The sequence below is a fragment of the Myotis myotis genome, unplaced genomic scaffold (assembly GCF_014108235.1).
Source record: "Myotis myotis isolate mMyoMyo1 unplaced genomic scaffold, mMyoMyo1.p scaffold_m19_p_2, whole genome shotgun sequence".
Taxonomy (NCBI): Eukaryota; Metazoa; Chordata; class Mammalia; order Chiroptera; family Vespertilionidae; genus Myotis; species Myotis myotis.
The window spans coordinates 63,962,457-63,984,387 of NW_023416324.1; the positions used below are offsets into that span (position 1 = coordinate 63,962,457).

General features: G+C 36.5%; 1 protein-coding gene and 1 long non-coding RNA gene across 4 annotated transcripts in view; one reads left to right on the top strand and one right to left on the bottom strand.

Moving 5' to 3' along the window:
* Positions 1–14,895, top strand: part of LOC118676964 (calcium-activated chloride channel regulator 4-like) — a 42,712-nt gene extending 27,817 nt beyond the window's left edge. The window contains 6 exon segments of the mRNA XM_036351638.1: positions 6,687–6,793; positions 9,387–9,602; positions 10,173–10,440; positions 11,366–11,536; positions 13,064–13,297; positions 14,063–14,895. Of these exon segments, the coding sequence (XP_036207531.1) occupies positions 6,687–6,793; positions 9,387–9,602; positions 10,173–10,440; positions 11,366–11,536; positions 13,064–13,297; positions 14,063–14,499 (1,433 nt within the window). The 3' untranslated portion in view covers positions 14,500–14,895.
* A 6,352-nt stretch (positions 14,896–21,247) lies between these two features.
* Positions 21,248–21,931, bottom strand: part of LOC118677473 — a 67,939-nt gene continuing 67,255 nt past the window's right edge. For 2 of the 3 annotated variants that reach the window (XR_004974403.1, XR_004974402.1), the window contains one exon: positions 21,248–21,794. This is a non-coding gene — a long non-coding RNA (uncharacterized LOC118677473). Of the gene's footprint in view, positions 21,835–21,931 lie in introns of all 3 variants that reach the window. The other variant, XR_004974404.1, reaches the window with a different exon arrangement.

Below are 21,931 nucleotides of genomic sequence, written 5' to 3' on the forward strand. Positions count from 1 at the left end.
TGTCTTGGGTTGAACTCTGGGTTCTCTGTTCTGTTCCATTGGTCTATATATCTGTTCTTGTGCCAGTACCAGGCAGTTTTGAGCACAGTGGCTTTGTAATATTGCTTGATATCTGGTATTGTAATCCCTCCAACTTTGTTTTCTTTCTCAGGATTAATGCGGCTATCTGGGATCATTTTTTATTCCAAATGAATTTTTGGAGAGATTGTTCTAGGTCTGTAAAATATGACATTGGTATTTTCATAGAGATTACATTGAACCTATAGATTGTTTTGGGTAGTATGGACATTTTAATGATGTTGATTCTACCAATTCATGAACACGGTATATTCTTCCATTTGTTTATGTCTTTATCTCTTTTTCTCAACGTCCTGTAGCTTTCTGAGTACAGGTCTTTTACCTCCTTAGTTAAGTTTATTCCTGGGTATCTTAATTTTTTTGTTGCAATGGTAAATGAGGTGGGTTTGTTTTGGGTTTTTTTTAGTTTCTCTTTCTGTGAGTTCATTATTGGTGTATAAGACAGCCATTGATTTCGAGGTATTAATTTTGTATCCTGCTACACTGCCAATTTCATTAATTCTAGCAGTTTTTTTATAGAGTCTTTAGAGTTTTCTATGTACACTATCATGTCATCTGCAAATAATGACAGTTTTACTTCTTCCTTTCCAGTTTGGATGCCTTTTATTTCTTCTTCTTGTTGTCTGATTTCTATGCCTAGCACTTCCAGTACTATGTCCAACAGGAGTGCTGAAAGTGGGCATCACTGTCTTGTTCCTGTTCTTAGGGGAAATGGTTTTCATTTTTTCCCATTGAGTATGATGGTGGCTGTAGGTTTGTCAAATAAGGCTTTTATTATGTTAAGGTATGATCCCTCTATTCCCACTTTGCTGAGTGTTTTTATCAGGAATGGGTGTTGGATTTTGCCACATGCTTTTTTCTGCATCAATTGATATGATTATGTGAATTTTGTCTCTCAATTTGTTTATGTGATGTATCACATTTATTGATTTGTGGTTATTGTATCAGCCTTGCTTCCCTGGAATAAATACCATTGGTCATGGTTTATGATCTTTCTAATGTAGTGCTGGATCCAATTTGCTAGAATTTTGTTGAGGATTTTAGCATCTATGTTCATCAGGGATTTTGACCTGTATTCTCTTTCTTTGTAGTGTCTTTATCTGGTTTTGGGATTAGGGTTATGCTTGATTCATAGAAAGAGCATAGAAGTTCCTTCCTCTAAATTTTTGGAATAGTCTGAGGAGGATAGGTTTTAGTTCTTCTTTGAATGTTTGGTAAAACTCCCCTGTAAAGCCATCCGGACCAGGGTTTTTTTGTTTGCTGGAAGTTTTTTGATTACTGTTTCAATTTCATCAGTAGTTATTGGCCTATTCGGGTTTTTTATTCTTCCTGATTGAGTTTATTTTTCTAAGAATATGTCCATTTCGTCTAGGTTGTCCAGTTTGTTGAAGTAGAGTTGTTTGTAGTATTTTTTATTTTTTAAAATCCTTTATATGTCTGTGGGATTGGTTTTTACTTTACCTCGTTTGTTTCTGATTTTGTATATTTGGGTCCTCTCTCTTTGTTTCTTGGTGAGCCTGGATAGAGGTTCATCAATCTTGTTTATCTTTTCAAAGGCCCAGCTCTTGGTTTCATTGATCTTTTCTATTGTTTTTTTTTTCTTGGTCTCTATGTCATTTATTTCTGCTCTGATCTTTATTATCTCCTTCCTTCTGCTCACTCTGGGCTTTTCTTGTTGCTCTCTTTCTAATTCTTTGAGTTGTAGAGTTAGATGATTTACTACCTTTTTTTTCTTGTTCTTTGAGGGAGGCCTGTAGAGCTATAAACTTCCGTCTCAGGACTGCTTTCACTGTGTCCCATAGGTTTTGGATTGTTGTGTTTTCATTGTCATTAGTTTCCAGGATGTTTTTAATTTCTTCTTTGATCTCATTGGTAACTCAATTAATATTTAATAACATGCTATTCATCTTCCAAGTGTTTGAGTATTTTGGATTGTTTTCATTGTAGTTTATTTCTACTATTATGCCCTTGTGGTCTGAGAAGATGCTTGGTATGATTTCAATTTTCTTGAATTTGGGGAGACTTTGCTTGTGACCCAATATGTGGTCTATTTTTTAAAATGTCCCATGTGCACTTGAGAAGAACGTATATTCTGCAGCTTTGGGGTGAAATGTTCTGAAGATGACAATTAAGTCCATCTAATCTAGTGAGTCATTGAGGATTGCTGTTTCTTTGCTGATTTTTTCTCTAGAGGATTTATCCAGTGATGTCAGTGGTGTAATAAAGTCCCCTACTATGATTGCATTGTTATCTATCTCTCCCTTGATATCTTCCAGGAGTTTTTTTATGTATTTGGGTGCTCCTGCATTGGGTGCATATATGTTTATCAGGGTTATATCCTCTTGCTGTATCGATCCCTTTAGTCTTATGAAGTGGCCTTCCTTATCTCTTGTTATGGCCTTCACTTTGAGGTCTATTTTGTCCGATATGAGTATTGCTACCCCAGCTTATTTTTCATTTCCATTTGCCTGAAAGATATTTTTCCATCCCTTCACTTTCAGTCTGTGTGAGTCCCTTATCCTGAGGTGGGTCTCTTGTAGACAGCAAATATATGGGTCATGTTTTTTTTATCCATTTAGCCACTCAATGTCTTTTGATTGGAGCATTTAGTCCATTTACATTTAAAGTTATTATTGAAAGGGACTTGTTTCTAGCCATTTTTAATTTTTGTGCCTGTTTTCTTTCTTAGTTTTTTATTTCTTCTTTTTATACCAGTCCCTTTAGCATTTCTTGCATTGCTGGCTTGGTGGTGATAAACTCCCTTAGCCTTTTTTTGTCTGTCCAGCTTCTTATTTCCCCTTCAATTTTGAATGAAAGTTTTGCTGGATAGAGTATTCTTGGATTCAGTCCCTTACTTGGCATCATTTTGTAAATTTCCGTCCTTTCTTTTTGGGCCTAATGTGTTTCTGTTGAGAAAGCATTTGATAATCTAATGGGAGATCCCTTGTATGTAACTTTCTGTCTCTCTCTTGCATCCTTTAAGATTCTCTCTTTGTCCTGCACATTTTCCATGGTAATTATGATGTATCTTGGTGTGGGTCTTTTCAGGTTCATCTTGTTTGGGACTCTGTGCTTGTGTGACTTTTTTCTTCCCCACCTCGGGAAGTTTTCTGACATTATTTCTTCAAATAGGTTTTCTAACCCTTGTTCCTCTTCCTGTTGTTCTGGCACCCCTATTATTCGTACGTTGCTTCATTTCATGTTGTCCCAGCTTTTGTTTTATTGCCATTTGCCAGAAAATTTTTTCCCATCCCTTCACTATCAACCTGTGTGGTCCTTTGTTGTGAAGTGAGTCTCTTGTAGATATCAAATATATAGGTCATGTGTTCTTATCCATTCAGCTACCATATGTCTTTTGATTGGAGCATTTAATCCATTTACATTTAAGGTTATTATTGATAGGTATTTGTTTGTTGCCATTTTCATGCCTGTGTTCCTTCTTCCCTTTCTATTTCTTCTTTTTATAGAAGTCCCTTTAACATTTCTTGCATTGCTAGCTTGGTGGTAATAAACTCCCTTAGCCCTTTTTTGTCTGTGAAGCTCCTGATTTCACCTTCAATTTTGAATGATAGCCTTGCTGGGTATAATATTCTTAGATTCAGTCCCTTGCTTAGCATCACTTTGTATATTTCATTCCATTCCCTTCTGGCCTGATATGTTTCTGTTGAGAAATCAGTTGATAATCTAATGGGAGATCCCTTGTAGGTAACTTTCTGTCTCTCTCTGGAAGCCTTTAAGATTCTTACTTTGTTGTTGATGTTTGCCAATTTGATTATGATGTGTCTTGGTGTCGGTCTTTTTGGGTTCATTTAGTTTGGAACTCTGTGTGCTTCTTGGACTTGTGTGAGTTTTTTCTTCCCCAAATCAGAAATGTTTTCTATCATTATTTCTTCAAACAGGTTTTCTATTCCTTGCTCAGCTTCCTCGCCTAGCACCCCTATTATGCAGATACTGTTTTGTTTCATGTTTTCTCAATGCTCCCTTAGACTCTCCTCCTGCTTTTTAAGTTATTGTTTTGTGTTTGTTTGTTTGTTTCAGTTACTGCTCTCCTTGGGCGTTGTTTTCTACCTTGTCTTCTGACAAACTGATGCAGTCCTTAGCTTCTTCTAGTCTACTGCTGATATTTTCCATTCTGTTCTTTATTGCAGCTATGTCATTCTTCATTTCTTCTTGATTCTTCTTCATTTCCTCTTGATTCTTACACATTGTTGAATTTGTCATCCATCCTGTTTTGTCTTTTTTTTTTTAAATATATTTTATTGATTTTTTACAGAGAGGAAGGGTGAGGGATAGAGAGTTAGAAATATTGGAGAGAAACATCGATCAGCTGCTTCCTGAACACCCCCCACTGGGGATGTGCCCGCAACCAAGGTACATGCCCTTGACCGGAATCTAACCTGGGACCTTTCAGTCCACAGGCCGACGCTCTATCCACTGAGCCAAACCGGTTAGGGCCTGTTGTGTCTTTATAACCATTGCTCTGAATTCCTTCTCTGACAAATTGCTTGCCTTCATTTCGTTTATTTCCTTTTCTGGTGATTCTGCCTTTCCTTTTGTATGGGGGTTCTTTGTCTCCCCTTTTTTGCTGTTCCTTTGTGATTGTTTCTATATAGTAGATCAAACTTGTTTGTCACCCAGGTTTTTTTGAATTTGTCTTATTTTAGTAGATGTTTTGTGGGACCCAGGGTGCAATCTCTTAGGTCTTCTGGACTGGGTATTTTAGGGATGCCCCTACTTAGGATACCCTAGAGATTCCATATACTTGGTGTAGTTTTTGTCCTGTTCGTGGATGGAGTTTCCTACCAGGGTGTCTGGTTATGTGACTCACTCTCTACCACGTTCACTGAACAGCACAAAATACAACTCAACAAGACATGACACAAAGGGAACAAAACACAAATGTACTCATGACACTGATAACCCCAATAAAAGTGACCACCAGAGAAAAGAGAATTAGGAGAGGGAACGGAGAACAAAAATTTTGAGAAAAGGGAAAAAAATGTAAGAAAGGAAAAAGAAGAGAAGAAAAAGAAAAAATAAATGGGGAGAAAACACCACAAAACAAACAAATAAACCAAAAAAATGCAAACAACAAACACCCAGAAAATAGGATTAGGGGGCAGAATCTGTAGAGGCAGAGTTTATATACAGAATGTAAGGTTAAGTAATTGAATGAATAAGGGAAGGGCCATGGTTCAGTATAGAGTAGGTAGAAAGAGAATGAGTGGATAAGAAGAAAAAAAATCAAAAAATAAAATAATAAAAAGATTAAAAAATTTTTTAACTTACCTATCTATTTTTTCAAATTTTTTGAAAAAGGAGAATAGAGGCGAGAGCAGATATGCTTAAGTTTAGTGAGTTAAACTAATTAAACAATTAGGAGAAGAAGAGCTAAGAGAGAAGAAAAACAAAAGCATTAAAAAATTGAGTAGCAAAGAAAGAGAAAAGAGAAGGGTGCATGGACTTGGAACAGGGGAGAGGAAATTAGTTATACGAGTAAGCCAAAAAAGACTATAATAATAATAACATGTCAATAAAGCAGATAAAGAAGATCAATTTTTAACAAGGGATAAAAATAAAGGAGTGAGAAAAACTAAAGTGGGGACAGGAGCAGAGAAAACAGGATGAAAAAGGGAGAAGTGAGGAAGAAAAGGGTGGGCAAAAAAATAATGATAAAAAATTTAAATAGAATAAAAATAATAAAAAAGGATAAAAACCAAAACAAAAAATAAAGAAAAAAAAATTAATAAAAGATTAAAAAGTGAAGTTTCATTTGCTTTGCTGAGTTTTAATGCCCCATGGGGGCTGGTTTAAGACCCCACTCTTCTGTTCTGTCTGCCACTTCTCAGCTTCCTGTTGGATAGTCAGCACCGTGTTGAAGTCCCAAGAGATCCACCGCTCCTCTGTGTCTGTCTCCACAGCCTTGGTTGCAAGCAGGCAGTACCAATATGCCCGCTTTGCCTGTCTGCCAGCTATCAGTCTTAATCACTCAAGCATCTTATACACTTGCTTTTTAAATGCCTAGTTGTACAAACTTGCATAGTTTCAAAGTGCTTTAATGGCCTCTGTAAAATTTATTTCTGTCTCAAGCACCCAAAAGTAGTAATTCTTTTGGACTTGTCTCCATTGTTTACTGTTTTTCTATCTCCTCATTGCCAACTATTGTCAGGATAACTCAATATGGCATCTCTTGAACCATCCCAGTTTTCTGATTCTGATCCACTGTGGCTGGAATACCTGATGGCCAACATTGTTAAGAATCATATCAAAAATAAAAATGAATAGTTCCCTTAAAGAGCTTTGTGAAGTCTGTGGGCTTTAATGTATGAAATTGTAACATGTTTTATTATAATTATTATTCCATGATTATTTGATGCATTTCAAACAGCTGAAATTTCTATAAGTGAGGTATAAAGTTAGCTTACACTTTCTGATTTTGACATTTTTAAGTTAAGGTTTCAGAGTTAATCTTTACACTTATCTGGTATGGGTCTATTTTAGTAATATATACTGAAACTTTATTTTGTTTACTGTTACCTTTAAAATCACTAAATTGTGATAAGTACTATTTTCTAGAAAGCAACCTAATAAATATATTTACCTTTTAGGAGGAAAGCATATCTTTGTCTCAGATGAAGCCCAGAACAATGGCCTCATTGATGCTTTCGGGGCCCTTGCATCAGGAAATGCTGATATTTCCCAGAAGTCTATTGAGGTCTGCATTCCAATTCCAGGTTTTTGTGTTTGTATTTAGCCATACCAAGAAAAATACTTTGGTTATTATAATTTTGAGTTCTATATTTTCTCAAAGTAAGTTATTAATTAAAATCAAAAGTAAGTATGTAATAGAAATTCATGGCCATTTTTTAGATATGGTCAAATTAAGTAGTGAAATAGCAGATTTTTTTTTCTTTTTCTTCTTACATAGAGTTTGGTCAAGGAATAACATCAAAATGTTAAATTTTGCCCTAGCCGGTTTGGTTCAGTGGACAGAGCATCAGTGTGCGGAGTGAGGGTCCCGAGTTCGATTCCAGTCATGGGCACATGCGTGGGTTGCAGGTTCAGTCTCCAGAAGGGGCCTACAGGAGGAAGCTGATAAATGATTCTCTCATCATTGATGTTTCTATCTCTCTCTCCCTCTCCCTTCCTCTAAAATCAATAAAAATATATTTGTAAATAATGTTAAATTTTTCATAAAATATAGACTTTGCCCAATAATACAGCATCCATTTTTCTATGAATACATAAAATATATCATACTTTTAAGATTTCTCTCACCCTTCACTGCTGTGAAATAAATTTAGGTTAGAACAATGAAATCAAGAACCTGGATTAGAAATGGAAGAAAAGTATCTTGGAAAGAAATTTATCTAAAGAAAGAGAATGAATAATCATTACAGATCTAAAAATTAGGGTTTCCTTTATGTCCTCAACCACTCTTTTCACTGGCTTTCTATTTTATTCACCTCTCTTCTGAACTCAACTCCTTTTTTCACCTGTGTTTAAATAACACCCTCATTTTCTGTTACTTAGATTCAAAAACTTTAACTAAACTTTGATTCTTCATTCATGCCCAATGTAAAATGTCCACACAGACTATTTCATTGAAAGTATTTTTATAAAATTCTGTTTTTACCCCTATCCATTCCCACCAAATCTACATCTTCCAGTTCATTAGGTCTATGCCTACATTAAAACTTGACATGATCACCTAAACAAACCTATTTTCTTCTGGTCTCCAACAATGAGGAGCATATAAATTACAGGATGCAGGATTAGGATTGTATGTGCAGGTTGCTGTTGAGATCTGGTTTGTAGCTTCACCTTGCAAACAGATTAAAAATTCATCTGGGATCTAGCTTGGCAATGTATAGAAAATAAATTGAAGGAGAAAAAAACTAATTTCTGAGGGTTTCAACCTGGTTGACTTAGAAAATGATGATACTACTATCTAAAGTTGACAAGTAAAGAGGGAGAACTGATCTTTAAGATATTGTTTTGTGTTCTGTTTAAACCTTAGTGATTTTTAGTGGATGGTGGGGCATTAAAATGGAATATCCTAAAGAAATTTTAAATATAATAGTGGGACGTGGAAAATCAGCCAGAAAAAAAGGTCATTTGCATAGAGGAAGTGGTCAGAGTTTTAAACATGGACTTCTTGAACTGTATGGAAGGGGCAGAAAGGTTTTGTTTCCCTCACTTAAAATGGCAGCTGGAATACAGAGGAAAGGTTGCCTCCCACTCTTTACTCAGTTATTGTCCCCTAGAAGTGCTATGTAGTCAAAGCTTTCTAACTTTCTTACACGTTCTTGATGGGGCGTCTAAAAATGTCACTCACATTCAGATTAACTTGATATTACTTTGTCACTTAACATAGGACTGAGATTTTTGACACTGCGATGATGTTTCAATGTTAGAATTCACTCTCTTATTTCAGTACTGATATGGAGGTATTTTTGGTTAAGGACTAGATTAGAATAGAAATTGAATTTCCCATCATTTCCTAGAATGGCACATCTGTAGAAAGCACTTTCTTGGTCAGTAAATAAAATTCGCTGTACTTGACCAAGAGCCATCCTCAAAAACTTGAAAAACTTTCTTTGAGGCTCCTCTCAAAGAAAGATCCTAACATGCACTTCTCAATATTCCAACCTTCATAAATATCCTTTTGCCCTATTTACACTCTTGCTGAACATGTTTATTGTTCAGGGCTGCTAACTCTAGGATGTGTGAAAAAATTCATGAAGTTTTCACATCAGGAAAATATCCATGAGTGCTTATCTCATTACTTGCTGGTCCTCACCTAACTATGTCTCTACTCAAATACTAGTTCTGTAGCCACCATCATGAAGATGGGTAAACTAAGGATTTCTCTCTCTCTCTCTCTCTCTCTCTCTCTCTCTCTCTCTCTCTCTCTCTCTCTCTCTCTCTCTCTCTCTTTCTCTTTCTCTCTCTCTCTCACTACAGCTAATTCTTTGACATTGTAGCAACCTTTAATGCTAAAATCTCAGGTGGGTGTATAAAAAAACAACTGGGAAAGAATAATACAGCCATGTTTCCAACAGTAAAAGCCATTCTCCTGCTCTAATGTTTTTAACTCAGATCCTATATGTCCATACTTTCTGACTAACAACTGTCACATCCCAATCAGCTTTCAGAGAGATCACAAGGCTACAGAGGTATGCCCTATATAAGCTTGTCCTAAGGCCAGAAATTAAGAACTATGTGTTTTAAAAAAGGAAAAAAAGAAAAAAGAATAAAATTACTCTTTTCTCCAGACACTAATTTTAAATTATATATTCATACAGATTGAAAGTAAGGGATTAACACTCAATGATAATCACTGGATGAATGGAACTGTAATAATTGATAGCACTGTGGGAAAGGACACATTCTTTCTCATCACATGGGTAAAACAGCAGCCCATTATTTCTCTCTTGGATCCTAATGGAACACCAATGAACATTTCCACAGTGGATGCTACTTCCAAAATGGCCTATTTCAGTATTCCAGGAACTGCAAAGGTAAGCAGATTTTTTATTTCCACATAAATCTGTTTCAAAGCTAAAAACACATTGTTTAATATCATAAATATGAGTACCAATACTTGTATCATCTTCAAAATTTAGATAAAATACAATGTACTTTCTATGCCTGTATGGTCCTGAAAATTATGGTGGCAGGAAAAGGAAAGAAGAATGTATGCATTAGGAGGAAGGAAGAGAAGGGGAAAATTAGATAAGCTAAGAATAACTTTAAAGAGGCAATGTAGGGAATTGTACAGCTTATTAATATTACCAGATCATAGATTAAAGAATTAAAAATATCTGAACTCCATAAGGCCAAGACCAAGGCAAACTTTCCAAACTTATTTTTCCCAGCTGAGATTTCACAAAGTTTAGACACCATGCATGACAATAGCCAGGATGCCCTATCCAAATTGCCTTGATTTTCATCCATTTTCCTTTAAAAAATCTCAAAAGTTTCAAAACCCTGTTTATTCAGCAACAAATTTCTAAGATTTATTTTAGAGTTAGATAATGGAAACACAGAAAATAGCTTGATCTGATACTCTACTTCCATTGAATTTTTAGGTGGGTGTTTGGACTTACAGTCTTCAAGCCAAAGCAAACTCAGAAACATTAACTATAACAGTTAATTCTCGAGCAGCAAATTCTTCTGTGGCCCCAATCACAGTGAATGCTAAAATGAACAAAGACACAAACAGTTTCCCCAGCCCAATGATTGTTTACGCAGAAATTCTACAAGGGAATATACCCATTCTTGGAGCCAATGTGACTGCATTCATTGAATCAAGTAGTGGAAAAACAGAAGTTTTGGAACTTTTTGATAATGGTGCAGGTAATTTACAGTGTTTTCCTTTTTTAAAGAATAAGCCTATATTTTCATAACTCAGGATATGTTATGGGTCCCGTGACAGTATGGGGGAGTGAGAAACACCAAGAAAATTGATGCAGATTGTGAACAACAGGGACAGCAAGAAATTCTGTTCAGGTAAAACCTGCAAAGTGATTAGCAAGTGTCTTGCACATAGTAATACTCAATAAATGTTATTTACTGTCATTATTGTTCATCATCTAGGGAACCAATGTCTATCACCAGATAGAAAGGTCTCACTCAACAAACTGAGGACAGCATCAAGAACTCTGAGCAAGTGTTTCTTGGGGGCACATCATCAAGAAAGTCTGGCCAGAGAGAGTGAAACACAGCAGCCATGAGGGGTTAAGGGATAGAACCTGGGCCCCCAGCAGGGAAGAGGGACAGGAAATAGTAATTCCCAAACTGCAAATACAGTCCTGGGAACTGAGGCTCAAGGGCAGGCAGAACTGCCGCAAGACAGGAGGGGACATTACAATGGCATCGGATACCAGGTTTGACTGGCATGAAACAAGATACAGTGTGGGCCGTGCTCTCTCCCAGTGTGCATGGGTGAGCAGTGCTTAAAGATCTTTTTCACACACTCTGAGTTATTCTGGGAACTGAACCTTCTTTTGAGAGTTCAGTGAGCAATGGGAAAAAAAAAAAAAAAAAAAAAAAACCACCACCAATTTGATAGACATCCGGATTACCATGGATTTCTATCAGTATCTTATGCAATGATATTAATTCAGACCATTTATAATCCTATCCTCAAGAGCTGGCCCGTGAAAAATAGGGAGCTCCTTCTAAGGGATATGCTTACAAAGGATATATGCTTGACTTGGAAAATGCATAAATTTCTCTTTTTCTTTACAATAATAATTCATTCCTTAATTTCTATAACAAGGTGCTGACACTTTCAAGGATGATGGGGTCTACTCCAGATATTTTACTGCTTATTCAGAAAATGGCAGATATAGTTTAAAAGTACGAGCTCATGCAGGAGCAAACACTGCCGCACGAAATTTAAGGCATCCACCAAATAGAGCTGCATACATACCAGGCTGGGTAGTGGATGGTGAGTAACTCATGATAACTGAAGTGCAGTGCTGGCCGGAATATTTGTGAGTTGATATGGTTAAGGCTTCAAACATTTTACAACTCAAAGTATCGCTTTTCCCATTTCTGGAATGAAATTCTCGGTCATACTGAGATTTGCCTTTAAATTAACCTATGCTTTGGTACAGTGTCTGGCATATAGTAAGCATTCAATAAATGTCAGCCATTAAATTAATTTGGAGCACCTTACCTACAGCCACAATAATATGCCAGATTTTCAACTGAGGGTGAAGGAAACTGGCTAATATGTTATGTACCTAAGCATAAGCCAGTAGTAAACATTTATTTTGGATATTTTTATTAAGTCAAAAGAAAAATGTATTGAGAAAGGTGTGATAAGGATTGAGAATTTATTCCTTTTTAATTTTCCTTTGTTTTGTCTCTTATCTTGTGGGTTTTCATGGGCTTTCTGTTGACAATTGGAATATAACCTGAAGTATTACCCCTCAGCACTTGCAACAGGGAGGAAGGGAAGAACGTGGTACAGTGGTTAGAGGGAAATCAGAACTAATTTCCCCAGGTTTATTCCAAGCTTAAAGATAAATTGAGAAACAAAGAATCCCCATTAAAAGCATACGTTGAATTTTATAATATTATTTCCATTCAGGGCAGCCTTAATTCCTTAGCAATTCATTATCCAATTATATCCTACAATTCATTATCCTACAAAATCCTGGTCAGGATACTAAAGAAAACAAGTTCTCCCACCAATTGGATGCTTATGACTTTGTCACTAAACTTAGTAAAATATACATATAGTGGGGCAAAAGTAGATTTACAGTTGTTCATGTGGAAAATAAAACAATAATAAATAATATAAGAATAAACTCTGTTTTGCTTAGTAATATATATATAATATATATAAATATATAAACTCTGTTTTACTTAGTAATATATATAATATATTATAATATAATATATATATATAGTGGGGAAAAAGTAGATTTACAGTTGTTCATGTGGAAAATAAGACAATAATAAACAATATAAGAACTCTGTTTCGTATACTCACAACTGTAAAATTACTTCTGCCCAACCCGTTTATATATATACTAGAGGCCTGGTGCATGGATTCATGCACTGGTGGGGACCCTCGGCCTGGCCTGCACCCTCTTGCAATCTGGGAGCCCTCAGGGGATGTCAGAGAGCCAGTTTCAGCCCAATCCCTGCAGGTGAGGCTGAGGGACCCCACCTGTGCATGAATCTCTGCACCAGGCCTCTAATATGCATAAAAGATCTTTGGTTAATCTCTTCCTGCCCTCTCCCCTCCCCACTTCCCTCTGAGATTCATCAGTCTGTTCCATGTTTCCATGCCTGTGCATTGAGTGTCTGTCCCCTGGTGATTAGTGCGCATCATAGCTACTGGTCAAATGGTCGCTTAGGCTTTTATATATATAGATAAAAGGAGAAAATAAGTAGGATGGGGATTCAACTGAAAATACTAGTAGTGCTGTGCTCATTATAAACAAGGAAATTTTTAATGCAGGGAAAATTGAAGGGAATCCACCAAGACCTGAAATTAATAAGGATACTCAGACAAATTTGGAGAGTTTTACCCGAACAGCAATTGGAAGTGCATTTGTGGTTTCAAATATTTCAACATTTCCCTTGCCTGACCTGTACCCACCAAGTCAAATCACAGACCTTGAGGCCACACCTGATGGGGATATGATCAATCTAACATGGACAGCACCCGGAGACAATTTTGATGTGGGAAAAGGTAAGGATGAAGTGTCATGCAGTGTTGATTAGGTGAAATATGCTCATGCAAAAAACAAAAGTATAAAGGTGGATGGGAGAACAATTTTTAATTAATAACTCAGTAAAGTATTAATTTTATAATCTGACTAGAGGCCCAGTGCATGAAATTCATGCACGGGTGTCCCTCAGCCCAGCCTGCACCCTCTCCAATCTGGGAGCGCTTGGGGGATGTCCAACTGCCGGTTTAGGCCCAATCTTGCAGGCAGTCGGACATCCCTCTCACAATCCAGGACTGCTGGCTCCTAACCACCTCTGCCTGCCAGCCTGATTGCCCCTTAACCTCTCCCATGCGGGCTGATCGCCCCAAACTGCCCTCCCCTGCCGGCCTGATCATCCCGAACTGCTTGCTCCCCTGCCGGCCTGATCAACCCTAACCACCTCTGTCTAAGCCCCTGCCACCATGTCTTTGTCTGAAAGAAAGTCGAGTGTCCGGAAGATGTCCAGTTGAACCAGTATAATTAGCATATTATCTTTATATTAGTATAGATATTCTAAATCAATCAAATATAACACATTTTAAGTGGTCCCATTTTCGAACAAAAAAAGGTAGTAATGGCAGTTTAAAAATAAGAATTCAGCTTATATTAAAAAATTATTAAAGCTTTGGATATGAGTATAAACTTGGAATAACTAAACAATATTTTGAGGAGAATGAATAAAAAGGAATTTAACATGGTATGATCTAGTTTCTAAACTATATGAACTTTTTTTTTTTTTTTTTTAGTTAAACAGTATATCATAAGAATAAGTGGAAGTATCCTGGATCTAAGAGACAAGTTTGATGATGCTCTGCAAGTAAACACTACTGATCTGCTACCAAATGAGGCCAACTCCAAGGAAACCTTTACATTTAAACCAGGAAATATTTCAGAAGAAAATGCAACCCACATATTCATTGCCATTCAAAGTGTGGATAATAGCAGTTTGACATCAAAAGTATCCAACATTGCACAAGTAGCTTTGTTTATTCCTCAAGGAGATACTGATGAAATTCATCCAAATCCTGATGAGATCCATCCAAGTCCTAATCCTGGAACTAGCATTTCTTCTTTGGTGCTGCTAGTGGTTGGATGCGTGGTCCTTGTTAGTATTATTTTAAGTGGCACTATTTGTATCTTAAACAAGAAAAAAAATCCAAACCGACCTAGAACAGCGTTTTAAAAACACATCAACAACAAAAGTGAAGGATATTTCTGAATTTTTAAATTCATCTTGTGTGATCATGAACTCCTAAAAATAACTTCAGAAGTTCTAAAAGTGATACTTAAGTATAAACACTCAGGAGTATTTGAAAAATTATAAATCAATGCTAAAGTTATTAACTTTGTTTACTCATTATTTTGTTTATCAGAAAAAGTGATGAATAATAACATTTTTTACATTCATGCCAGGTTGTTTGTTATTTGATACAACAGCTGTCTAGAATAATACTTCAAACTTCATGAAAAAGTTAAAATTGTCACCCTGACTGGTTTGGCTCAGTGGATAGAGCCTCAGCCTGTGGACTGAGGGGTCCCGGGTTCATTTCCGGTCAAGGGCATGTACCTTGGTTGCAGGCACATCCCCACTGGGAGGTGTGCAGGAGGCAGCTGATCGATGTTTCTCTCTCATCGATGTTTCAAATTCTTTATCCCTCACCCTTCCTCTCTGTAAAAAATCAATAAAATATATTTTTTAAAAAAAGTTAAAATTGTCTATGTGAATAGTCATATACAAGTGTAAGAAAGCAAATAAACTATATTTGAGTAAAAATGAATTTAGTCTTGGAAGTTTTAAGTGTAAATTGATGTTACTGTATCTGCCCAAAGTTTCCGATTATATCCTACTATATACAATATCAGTAAGGTCATGCTTACTGCCATTCACTGACATGAAGGATACTAGCAAAAAAAAATCAGTTACCACGTGTCAAACCATAGTCTCCCTTATTTTAGTTCAATATAATCATATATACTTCAAATAAAGAAAATTAAATTTTAAAAAATATCTAATTATCACTGCATCATGGCCTAAGATTCACAACCATAGTAATGAATAAGATCAATTAAAGAGAGAAAGCAGGTTGGGATGAGCAGGTTCACATGGTAGGCTATGGCCAACCCTGCCAGAAATCCTAAAGATGCAAACAAAATGAAACATAGAGCATATAACCATGGGCCTATTATGGTACTGAAAGAATTTTCATCCAGGGAGCAGGTGGACTTAGGAGTCCAAGTTTACAAGCATATGGTTACCTTGTTCCTCCAAATGATGGTTTTTTCACTTTGCAAAGAGTTTGCCACCAGAACAGGCATGAAGATCAGCAGCATCACTTGTATCCTTGTCTACTGTAGCCTTGGCAGGAATTATTTATAGGTTTGGAAGTAAAGCAAAATGAAAGCCATATAAACTGAGACCTGGGGTCACTTTTAACAATCTTTAAACATAGAACAAACTTTTTGACCTGACATAATTAATTTGGTATAATTAGAAGGGCTGACAAAAAGGGCCTTGTGGTTTAAATTCAAGGTAATAAAGCAAAGAAAGAGGAAATAAGTGGGAGACCTCTAATTACTGGATAGTTTGAATTACTCTCAAAGCAATCTTTGGAAAAGAAGCTGTGCAGTAGGGCACTGGACACAGTGCTGATGAAGCAGAAGGTCTATTAGCACTTAAGTTCCTTTAGTGGGCTGGCACCTACTCAGCCAGTGCTAATGGTTATGGATGCACAGGTGAACCTGAAGAAAATGTAGAAAACGGGTAAGCGTAGGACACCTGGACCTTTACTGAGAGGGAACTAAAAGCCTGAAATTTTGTGTTGGAAACAGATATAATACACAACAGCTAGACTTTCCTTGTGTCCTTCCCACCCACCCACCCCACAGCTCTAGCAAAGCCTTCCAGCCTGGTTAGTATTACACTCCCATATGCTCTGGTGCAATAACTATGCTCTGGTGAGTCTCAGTAGTGGGCTCTCCCCTTCCAGGTCAAGCGTTGGTTTAGATCTATTTCCAGGACTGCATCCAGTAGCTAATTGTGAATTAGTAAGATTCAGAAAAATAACAATGACTATCATTGTTGTAGCCCCTGTTCAACTAAGACACCACATTCAAAAATCAATAAGACTTTTAAGACAGCAACAGCAAAGTATTAAACCCAGTACAGGCACCTTCTAAGCACAGGATTCTGCACAAATGCATGGATCATGCCCACTAAGCTACCCTCTCTCACTATAGCACAGGATCTCTCATTGCTAGGATGTGTGGTACATTTCAATTCCAGGAAAACCCCTTGCCACCACCCTACACTTCTAATTTCTACAGTCACATGGATGATACATGTTCATCCTTCAGTTCTTAGAAGAGGTGTCACTCTTCTGGGAAGCTTACTTAACTCCTCCAGTCCCCCTCTGACCAGGTTAAATTTCTTTCACAATGCTGCTGGTGGAAATGGGATCCTTTCATGGGATTGCTAAAAAAGCATTTCAGGAGGCTCACACATGGGAGGTTGAGGTTTCATGGTAAGATTCATTATAGAAGCTAAACCAAAGGACTACCCCTGGGTTCCCAGTGTCTCATCTCTGTCCCACCACGGACAAAGTTCATCCCTGTCTTCATCAGGCCCAGAAATAGGGCCAGTTTCCAGACATTTTACGCCCAAAATAAATCCAAGCTTACAGAGTCAATTAACATTTGACAAAGGAAACAAGAACAAACAATGGAATAAAGACAGTCTAGTCAATAAACAGTATTGGGAAAACTTGACAAATACATGTAAAAAAAAAAACTATACCACCTTCTTACCTTCTTATACAAGAATAAACTGAAAATGGATTAAAGACTTAACTGCATAATTAATAGAGATATAACTAGAAAAGGCAGACATGCTCATGAAGGTTGATGGAAAAGAGCATTGAATACACTACTTTATTGTATACAGTGTTTTGTGTGCTTATATCAGGCAGAAGTAACCCAATCTAAGGGTCATAGAAAGTCTCTCTGAGAATTTAAAATTTTATCTAAAACTTAAGGGATGAGTAGAAAATCACCAAGAGGTTAGAAAGTAGTCTCCCAGGCAAAGGGAATAGTATGTGCAAAATATTTGGTAGAAAAGCTTCAGGCCATTGAGAAACAAAAAGACTAGTCTGATCAGAGTGGAAGACAAGGATAAAGAATTAATATGTGGGTTTTAGTGGGGTGGGGACCTTGCAAGCCTCACTAAGGATTCTGAACTTTATCACAAAGTGGTCCAATCATAACTTGTTTCCAAAAGCTCACTAGGTGGTTTAACATATCATTAAAAGTGTCTGTGGGGACACAGAAATGGGAAAGATCAACTGACTTGGTAGCCTTCCCAGAGAAGAAACATTTGAGTTGAGCATTGAAACATTTGAGTTGAGCTTTGAAACATTCATGAGATTCTACCAGGCAGCAAAAGAGAAAGGGCTTTGCAAAAAGAGGGAACAATGACGAAGGCACCAGCATATAAAAAGAGCTGGGCATGCTGGGGAACCGGAAGCAACTATACAGTACTATGGTAGAAAGTGGAGTGAGGACAGTGGAAAATAAACCTACAGGCACATCTATAACATTTTTATGTATAAATGGTACAATATGGAACAAATGCCATATGTTTAAATATTTAAAAGTTAAAATCATGCTAACAAATTATATGAAATTTGTTCTCCCTACATACTGTCATATTCAAAAGATGGTGAATGAGAGTCTGTATAGTGTAGGTAAATACGGTAAATTTACTTTCATATAGGCCTTTATTTACACTTAACAGTCTAAATGTTATTATATCTTAATGGGAGACTTGCCAAGTCATACGGTTCTAACGCAAAAGTTCATCAACTTTATGACTAAGAAAATTACATAAATCTCCTCAGATCACAATGACTAAGAGTCACCACCAGGTTCTACAGCTAGTTGTTTTTTTTGTTGGTGGTGGTTTTTCAAGTAATTCCAGTAATCACTGCATATCTGACATGAATAATTGGATACAGATATGAAATACTGAAAGTTTGTGAAACTGTTTATTAAATGTAAAAATAAAAACTGCTCTTGAGTGAGGTTAGCCCCACTAGAATTTTATAGAGTCTTGCAAGATATCTAAACAAATTATATACCATGAAAATCCAATTATTTCATTTTTTTATAACAAAGTCTAACAATATCATGGTTTCTTTCGTCACTTCTGTTCTTTCTCAAATTCTCTCATATCTACCTTTCGTTTTCTTTTTTTATTACTCTAGTTCATTTACACCTCACTGATTACAATAGACTCACGTGTTGCCTAATACTCCACGTCTATAAGCTCATATATCTTTCCTAAAACATAATTTTTATCATGTCACATCTCTGCTGAAAATCAGCAAGCTTCCCCTTTCCATAGGATAAAATTCAAACTCCTCACTAAATGCCCATCTTATCTACCTCCTTTACCTCCTTGTACTATTTTCATAGCACAAAATTAGGTATCCGTCTTTCAAGCCTGAATTTCAGTCATATCTTCTTACCTTATCCCTGGGTCTAAATTCATCTCTCTCCCTTCTTTGAATATTATCTGAATCACACATTTTAGCATTTAAATATACAACACATGGGGGTGATATGTACATACAGTATATTAGAATTTAGAAAGTTGTATGTACAAAAAGTATAAAAGAACTAAATTGCAGAGAGAAACACTTCCTGTTTCAGGCAGAGGGACTGTGCTGAGGTAAGGCGAAGCCACCAGAGCTTTTTGCACACCTCCTACAGGAGATGTGCCAGCAACCAAGGTACTTGCCCTTGACTGGAATCGAACCTGGGACCCTTCAGTCCGCAGGCCGACACTCTATCCACTGAGCCAAACCGGTTAGGGCAACCACCAAAGCTTTTAACAGCCAGACAGGGTGGTATGATCATTGGGAATATGTAGGAGCACAAATACAGAGGTCATTCTCCAGAAAAATATCTTTCAGGCAGCAGGGAAAGCATTAAAAAATCGCATTTAATACAGCTCATTTAAAGAAAGTTGGTTAGAGATTAAGTTTCTGATCAATTTTATGACAATTTTTACTCCTGATGTCCACTTCAATTTTAGATACAATTTAAGAATGATTTATTGAGCCATAGCTGGTTTGGCTCAATGGATAGAGCATTGGCCTATGGACTGAGGGGTCCCAGGTTTGATTCCGGTCAAGGGCACATGCCCGGGTTTGCAGCTCAATCTCCACTAGGGGGCATGCAGGAGACAGCCAATCAATGATTCTCTCTCATCATTGATGTTTCTATCTCTCCCTCTCCCTTCCTCCCTGGAATCAATAAAGAAATATACTTTTTTTAAAAATAAAATAAATGTTTTTAAAAAAGACTGATTTATTGAAAGGTTTTCTGTCCTCAAAATTATCCAAAAATAAATAGCTATTAAATTCTGAAAGACTTGTATTGTATTTAACTCTAAGTTTTCATGGCTAAATAGCCAAAAGAAAATGTGATTATTCAACCTAAAATTGAAACAATATTTTAAGAAATTATATTGATTCATAAAAACTGATTAAGGAAACCAACATTCTCTTGGAGTTTCTGCCAACAACTACTCTAAATTAGAAACAAAATAAACTACTTACACAATAATTTTCAAAGGTGACACTGATTCACTTTCTTTAAGAAGCATTACGGCCTGGCCAGGTGGCGTGGTTGGTTGGAGTATCATTCTGCACACCAAAAGGTTGCAGGTTTGATTCCCAGTCAGGGCACATGCCTAGGTTACATGTGTGATCCCCCCAGTTAGGTCATATGCAAGAGGCAATCAATTAATATTTCACTCTCACATAGATGTTTCTCAATGTCTATGTTTCTCTCTTTCTCTCTCCCATCTTCTCTCTCTAAAATCAATTAAAAAAATTATATCCTTGGGTGAGGATTTTTTTTTTTAAAGGTAGTATACGTCACATATACTTAAATACATAGATTCTGAAACTGGATGGCATGAGTTCAAATCCTAAATTGCCCCTTCCTGAAAGTGTGATTGAGGGCAAATTAATTATCTTCTTTTCCTCAGCTTCCCGAAGAATGGTCTTTTTCTAAAACCTTTGCTGATTCCCTCCATCATATAGAATCTATTCCTCAACTTTTGGCTCCTTAGCACTGTATTTGTAACTCCCTTATAGAACTTTTCTTACTTTACCTTGTATTTCACTCTTTTTTAGTCCAATGTAATTCATGCAATGAATCTGCAGGTTCTTGGGAGGCAGTGTTTGTGTTTTACTCATTTCTATTCTTCAAAGAGCAAAGCACTGGACCTGGTACATAAATAGAACCACTTGTATATTTTTTCATATGAATTAAAAGGGATAAGGAAAAACAAGGATAAACATCACCTGAGGGTCCCACTATGTACCAGGCACTATGTAAGTGCTTCCACGCACGTTCTTTCATTTAATCTCCACAACATTCCACCAAGATAGGTATTACTGTCTATATTTTACAGTTGAGGGAATTCAGGTTGAAAGAATTTAAACTCGGAAAAAATAATCTCTTCCTCCAAGATGTTTATAATCTAGTAGGAAGTTGTAGTGTGTGTATTAGTGATAATAAATGTACTACAAGTAGTATGTAACAAGTGGTTCAAATGAATTCAAAAGAAGGAAAAATTAATTCTAACATGGAGATTTGAGAAGATTATTATGAGTGAGCCACACCTCAACTGGACTGGCAAGAGGAGGACACTGTCAAAGAAATTATAGTTTCACTTCCTTCTCTAGCCTTTTCCAGGCAGGCTCAGGCTCCTCATTCCCCAATTAAATGCTGAAAGACTGTATTTAAAATTTTACAAAAGAAACCAATGAAAACGTAGGATATAGCAGGAAAATTTTTACAATAAGCTTTGTATTCATAATACATAATGTTTAATGATGATTGATAAAATTTAGTGAGTGCTTATTAGGTGCCAGGAGTCTTGTAAGAAGTGCTTTTCATAGATTATTTCATTTAAACATCCATAATTATTCCAGTATCACAAAGGAAAAACTAGACCTAAAAAGATCTGCAAACTCTTAGTAAGAATCACATAACTCTTAAATGATCAAAGCAAGGGTCAGGTTTCCATTCATCTGACTCCAAAGCCAGTTACAATTCTATTTCAATCTAAGAACAATCAAAAAAAATTTTTTAATTGTAGCATATTTTCCCAAGTTATTCAAGGACTTAAAAGTTTCAATGCTATTTGAAAAATGACATACACAGTAGTCATCACAGACGGTAACAAAAACAAAAACAAAAACATTTTCCCTTGCATCACAGCTGTCCCTGAACACTGTGTTTTTATTACTTCCATCTGGAAGAATTTAAACCATACAATTTACTGCCACACTGACTCCATTTCTTTTATTCATTTTCTTCTTTTGTTTTGTTTTTCAAATGGGCCTTTTTCATCTGCTCTTTCTTTGTGCTTTCATTTTAATTCTTCTTTCTTCCATAGAGTGCTTTCTGTAAACAGATCGAGGAGGAAGTGGAGGAGGATTGGCCACTGCAATGAGGATGATGATTACATAAAAAATCTAAAAGAACTGCTCAATTCAATGAGTATTTAACAGCTTAGTAATCTTAGAGAGTATGACTAAAGT